Source organism: Chaetura pelagica, unplaced genomic scaffold (genome assembly GCF_000747805.2).
Source record: "Chaetura pelagica isolate M959 unplaced genomic scaffold, ChaPel_1.0 scaffold31, whole genome shotgun sequence".
NCBI classification, from domain to species: domain Eukaryota; kingdom Metazoa; phylum Chordata; class Aves; order Apodiformes; family Apodidae; genus Chaetura; species Chaetura pelagica.
Genome location: NW_009952481.1, coordinates 4,230,683 through 4,237,393, shown reverse-complemented (window position 1 = coordinate 4,237,393; position 6,711 = coordinate 4,230,683). Strand labels below are relative to the sequence as shown.

Here is a 6,711-nt window from a genome sequence, read left to right as displayed (position 1 = left end):
TGTCCTTGTAGGGCACCAGTACAGGACGTCACCCATGTCCCCCCCCTCAGCTAGATGCTGCCCATGCTGAGCTGGAGGCACCAGCTGTGTTTCTTTCCTCTTCATCTGTTCCAGCACCCCCAGGCTGGGTACAAGGGGTCCCAGCCCCATGCCCAGGTGGTCTCTTCCACCATGAAGCCATCAGCCTTTTCTTGTAGGATGTCCCTAAAGCAGGGAAGTACCCCAGGAGGGCTCCCATGGGTGCCTGTAATGCACCTGGGCAATGCGAGGTGCAGGAGGATCTGTCTTTCCAATCCCAGAGAGAGGCCAAAGAAAATCTGTGGGATACATGCAGGACCCAGAAAGCCGCCATGTCTCCTGGGGCTCTCCCTGTCCCTGCATCCCACCAAAGCATGGTTCCCAGGACAGGTCTGAGAGTCCCCAGGGGCTCCCCAGCAAGTCCCAGTGTAGTTACACGCTGAGACCCATGCCAGTGGCATGGCACTGCTGTGGATAAGTCCCTTCCCTTGGGGACTTGCCCCAGGTAGCTTCTCCATCACGGGGTGCCCAGACCCCTGACCTCCCCAGCAAGTCCCCAGACCCAACAGGCATGTGGCACATTTTTTGGCCGGCACAGCTCCTGCGTGGCTCAGGAATGATGTCCCAGGGTTATTTCTGACTCACAGGACAGGAAACGTTTTGGGGTTTAAGCCGAGCTGAATAATGTGCTCATTTCCTTGTGCTGACTACAAAGCACCTGCTCCAGGGGATTTATGGAGTGCCGGCTTCTCGCACTCGCTGCGTGGCTGCCCGCCCGGATGCTTTTATTTTCCTGGGATAGCCAGTCAATGCCAAGGCCTGTTTTCCTAAACACCCCGCACCCTCCTGGCTTGTTTCCTCAAGGGGAGCCCAGGCAGAGCCACGAACTGCAGCACACCAAGGGTGCTGGGGTGCCCGGGGTGCTGCAGTGCCAGGGCTGCGGGCAGCCGGGATGCATGTCTAACCCACTGCTGCCAGAGCCCAGCCTGACACAGAGCAGCCACAGCTGGAATAAATGGCCTGGGAGAGCGGCAAAGGATGATGGAGAGGCATGGAGCATGGGGATGAGTGAGGGAGCATAAGATCGTGTGTGAGAGAGAGGGAGTCCATGGGAGCCACAGGATGGGGTTGCCCAGACCATGGAGCCCTGCCTGGCACTAGCTGCAGGGAGAAGGGACCCAGCCTGGGGTGGGCTCTGGGATGTCTGGGGACCCACAGACACCATCCCATTAGAGACCCTATCCCACAGCTGGAGACTCAAAGGCACCATTCCATTACAGTCCCCATCCCACAACCTGGGACAGCTTACTACAGCAAACCTTGTCCCATGGAGACCCATGGACACCATCTCAGGACAGATCCTCACTCCATAGCTGGGTACCCACAGGCACTGTCCCATTAGAGACCCTATTCCATGGGTGGGGACCCACAGATACCATTCCACAGCAGACCCTGACTCATAACTGGGGACTCATGGTCATCATCCCATAGCAGACCTCATCCCACAGCTGGGGACTCACAGACATCATCTCACAGCAGAACACATCCATGGCTTGGGATCTATGGTCACTGCCTCATCACAGATCCCATCCCTTGGCTCAGGACCCACAGACACCATCCAGACTGGGCTTGTAGAGCCTCTGCAAAAGACTATGCCCAACTCTGAGGTGGAAACAGCCCTTCCCCGTGTGGGTTGGGGTGGGAGTGTCAAGGTTAGGGACACCCATGGGAAGTGCAGGGCAGGCCAGCATGCTACCCAGCCCACACTCACCAAGCACCCTCAGGCAGGCAGGCTGCAGAGTAAGGTGACACCAAGGTTTTCATCATGTCCCCTCCACTTTGTGCCCTTTCTGGACCAGCAGCTTCATTGCTTTAGTCCTACTGAGGTCAGCTCTGCTGCCACCCATAGTTCTAGCCATCAGGGGCTCTGAGGCTAAAGCACCTTCAAGGTGCTGAGCAAGGAGATGTAACTGCATCCTGCAGCCATCCCAGGGCCTAAGGCAGCACCGGGACAGCTCGTCCCAGTGATAAGTTGGGGTTGGAGGGGTTTTTTTGCTGTTCAGAGAGAAAATAAATTGCTTGTGGGGAGCAGGAGCCAAGCTCCCCAGTGCCTAAAACAGCAATCGCAGCACTTCCTTGGATTTATGGTGTTTGCTTTCACAATGCCAGCCGGGATCCTGTTTGCTTCCTGCTCTGCAGCTGCAGTCCCAGCTGAAGGCTCAGGAGATTCAGGTTTTATAACACTCCTGGATCCTGCCGATGGCAAATTGTCCAGCATCGTCCCCCACACCTCCTGCAGAGCTGGGGTGGGCTGTTGGCACCCCATCCTTGTATGCACCAGTTTGGGAACTCACCTCTGCCCATCCGCAGGGTCCTGTCATCCGGCACTGGGCACTGGAACAAGCAGCTCTGTGGAGAGAGCACCCAACCTTCTCCGGGGAAAGAGCCCACTGATGCTGTGCCCTGGGTGGGGTGCAGCACCCTGCTGTTCCCAAGCACAGCTACCTTCCCAGGGCCAGGCCAGGGAGCAGCAAAAGGGTGTTAGGGGAGGAATGCTGAGGCATGGATGTGACCTTCCCCTGCAGGGTCCTGGGATGCTCAAGGCTGGTGACTACTCCTCACCAGCATGCCTGGACATGAGGTCCATCCCTGCTGCTGTCCTCTACCTGATAAAATTATTGAGACTGAACTTAACAGCGTGGCACTTCTCCCAGTCTCTACACCCCTCCCGTGGCTCCTCCTCAGGTCTCAGTTGTCCCCTCAAGATGTGAGCACCAAAACCATCTGTTTTCACACTCCAGGGCACCCTCCTCTGGGATGCTCTGGCTACCACAGCTACTGCACCACAGCCAGAGATGTCAGCTCCTCCAACCACACCATCCCTCGGGTACCCGGGCTGGAGCTCCCAAGCACCAAGTACATCTCCAGCTGCTGCTTTCCAACGTACAAGCCCTGTCCTCTACAAGCCATGCTGAAATGCTCCAGACCCTTCATGGGGGTGTGTGGTGGGGCCAGGCAGGTGACTAGGGATGCAAAAGGCAGGGAAGTAGAGAAGCTGGGAGGGGGAAGAGCAGGACCAACAGCCCCATCCCCTGACACACAGCCTCGCATGGAGGGTTCTTCACCAGCTGTGTCCCCCTGGCAACACCGTGACACCTGTCCCTTTCCTTCTCCTCTGGATTTATCCAGAAAAGGGCTTTGATGAAATATCCAAAGGCTGAAAGTAGTCTGGCAGCCTTAACCCTCTCTTTGGGGAAACCAGAAGAGCTGAGCTACAGACGTGCTGGGAGTGCCTTCCCATGCCCCTGTGGAGCAGGGGCAGTGCACATTCATGTGGCCGAGAGATGCTCTCACCCCAGATTTTCGGCGCCCTTCTGGAGGCCCAGCCAAATCACGAGGGCCTCCAAGTGAAACCCACCACTGTTGTTTAAAGCTTGCTGCACTCAGTGGCGAAACGATGATGGATTATTTCATTGTGGTTGCTAGTGTGCCAGACCTCTTTTTCCAAACACACAATAGGAATATTCATTTACTGCTCCGACGACGAGCGCTTTTATCCTCCTTATATAGTAACAACTCTGCACCACAGGGCAAGTTTCATTTGTCACTAATACACTTCACCATCCCAGCTCATGGCCCTGCAGCTGGCAGGTTATTAACGGGTGCCCCCAGCTTCTCTGGTTTATTATCAGCCTTCTCCTACCAATCCCACCCTCCCTGCCATCCAGTGACCCTGCTGGGGGGTGGGAAAAGGAGGGGGCCACAGCATCCTTCAGGGCACTATGAGATGGTCGGGGTAACTCTCCAAGAGGGAGAAGGAATGCAAGTCCAGGGCTGGTCCCTCAGAGGTGAGAGCACAAGATGCAGGGTGGGAATGCAACAGGATGGTGAGGGGGCCAGGAGCAGCAGCTGGAAGGTACCGTGCATTCAAATCTGAAGGTAGCAAATCCAAAGCGGATAAAAGGAAGCAGTTTTATTTTAGGGTTTTTTTGTGTTGTTGTTGTTTTTTTTTTACTTCATGCTTAATTAGGCTGCCACAGGAAAACACTCCGGCCAAAATTTAGCAGGATTCAAGGAGGGATTGGGCATTTATGGGGATAACAAAAATATCCAGCTATAATAGCAGATGCCAACACAAATTCTGGAAGGGATATGAAGCCTCACGTGTCAGGGTGTAAGCCTATCCCAAACTCGCAGAAATTAGGGAGCTTAACACAGAGGCAGATGACCCACATATGCTACTGCTGCCATAGCTACCTCGCTGCCTGCACAGCCACATGCTGGCCAAGCCACTCTCCCTAGAGCCCCGTTTCCTGCTGCTAGCAGCACATCTGAAGAGGGCTGCAAATTTCTCTTGGCAGTTCAGCCCTTTGCTCATACCATCTTGGGGCTCACAGGGCTCTGACCTCCTCCACCTGGCCCATCCCCTTGCTTTACCTGCTGATATCAGCCTTATCACTTCAACCCAGACGCAGCTCCTCTGCCTAAGGGTCTGTGTGGACAAGCACATTCCCAGGTCTCATGGCACCTTCCCATGACTTCTTGCTTCCAAAGAAGCCTCTCGTTTCCCTCTCAGGTTACTTGCTGCTTGAACGCACCTTTGCCTCCTGATGTCTATCCCTCCAGTTCCCTGTTTCTGCTGGAGCCAACCTCCTGCCCCTGGAAGGGGCTGCTCAGCTTTGGTGTCTCATGGGTGCCGCACAGACGCAGGCACAGCCCCACTTCCATGGGCACTGCTCAGATGAACCCTGGGTCATGCCTCACACAGAGCCTTCCTCACTCAGTCTTCATCAGTGGCAATTGCCACACTGCCTGCCCTTGGCCTAAAAACCCCTGCTGTCATCTCCAACCCATGTGGCACCATGAGCCTGGCACGGCTGCAGCCCAGGGGTGACACTGCACTGCTGTGGTACCCGGGAGCTGGGTGTGAGCACCTCCATCCCTGCTGAGGATGGTCCCATTGCCTCCTGCACTGCTTGCTAACAGGATGGCTGTGCTGCTCCAGTCCTTGCAAGATGGGATGCTCCTGAAATCTCAACTGCTGTGAAGGATCAGAGGCGGCTCAGCGTGTCCAGAGGGGAGCCTGGAGCTGTCCTGGTCACAGGCCAGGGTCTCCTGTGCTTGCTGCTTGCATGCTCATCACCCTGCTGAGGGCAACCCTGCTGGGGTCGCTTGGATCTCCTCTCATTGTGGAGCCTTTCACCCACAGGGGCTTCCAACTGGAGACATTTCTGGAGGGCATGAATCAGCTTTTCACAGCTTGTTAAAAATCTTGATCCTACCTCTTGTTTTCATGCCTTTCAAATCAGGAAATGAGTTTTACAACTTTTCCAGTGGGGCACAGCTGGTGGCCAGGGTCGTAAAGCTGAACTTTATAAATATCTCTTGTTGGGATCAGGAGAAGAGCATTAAAAAGGCAGAGAGAGAGAGAGAGAAGGGAAAAGAGCAAAGGCAATAGAGAAGCAAGACAACCACGGTGAAGAAGCCCAGCTCAACACCAGCCATGGCCATGCAAGTGCAGAAGATGGGGTATGCTTCAGGCAGGCTTTTCCTGCTGCTCTCCCTCCTCCTCCAGCTGCCAGGCTCCCAGGCCAAATGCTACTTCCAGGCTAAAGGTAAGTGGGGAGGTGAGCAGGGAAAATGCTAATGGGAAGAGGAGGTCTTGGCTTTCCCCACAGGGGCAGCAGGTCTCTGCCCTGCGAGTCTGTAAAGTGTGGGACTGTGCTGAGCTCAAGAGCATGACCATGGGCCAGTGATGAGTGGAAGGAGCAGTCTATAAACCACAGAACAGCTCCCCAGGGCTCTGGCTGAGAAACAGTTTGCTGGGCCATGAAAAGCTTCTGGCAGGAGCCTGGCTGGGCCCAAGCATGCAGAACTAGAAGCAATGGGAGGAGGGATGCCCGTCTTTCTTCTGCTGCTTCCTTCCAGGGCTCTGGAGATGCTCAGACTCCAAGGTGTGCTCAATACGCCCTCTCCAGGGAAGCAAAAGCCACTTGCTTCTGGCCCCAGGAGCAGCAGGGAGAGCCACAGGGCTCAGCCAGGAGACAATAGATGGGAGAGTTGCCCTTAGCAGATGCCTGGGCGTCCCATACCTGCAGGGGGGCGGAGAGGCCACCAAGTATCTTCTGTCACATGGGATGGCTGGGAGGCCACAACGTCCTCACTGTCCCCTCGTTGAGGGCAGAGGGGCGCCCAGGAGGTTCCAACATGCATCCTAGTGCAGGCCCACGTGTCACCACTGTTTCCTTTGCAGCTCCCTGTGAGTATGAGGGGAAGCAGTTCTCTCTTGGGGAGTCGTGGCTGAGCACCAACTGCCTGCTCTGCACCTGCCTGCACCCCGTTGGCGTGGGCTGCTGCGAGACGTGAGTGAGGGGCTGCAGAGGGGAGGGGGTCGTGGGGGTTCTGGTGGCTGCAAACACAGCACAGCAAACATGAAAGCCTCAGGGGGCTGCTGGGTGCCAGGCACTGGGGGGACAAGGGGCTGAAGTGGGCAGGAACCCAACAGGGTGGTGGGGCAAGTTGAGGAGGACAAAAGCAAGGGACAGAGGTGTCTCAACACAGCGAGATGCCAGAAGTGGTGGCCCAGCTTGCCCAAGCTGGTCTGTCTGTGAGTGCTGGCAGTGGAGAAAGCCACCTCACCCTGCCAGCAGCCCCTCCCTGGCATGGATCAGGGAGAGCTGGCGGCGCTGTGCC

At 56.1% G+C, this 6,711-nt stretch overlaps 1 protein-coding gene across 1 annotated transcript in view; it reads left to right on the top strand.

The window, feature by feature from the left end:
* Positions 1-5,521: 5,521 nt before the first annotated feature.
* MSMP (microseminoprotein, prostate associated) overlaps positions 5,522-6,711 on the top strand; it is a 2,289-nt gene continuing 1,099 nt past the window's right edge. Inside the window, exons 1-2 of the mRNA XM_010008786.1 lie at positions 5,522-5,633; positions 6,272-6,380. Of these exons, the coding sequence (XP_010007088.1) occupies positions 5,522-5,633; positions 6,272-6,380 (221 nt within the window). The remainder of the gene's footprint in view (positions 5,634-6,271; positions 6,381-6,711) is intronic.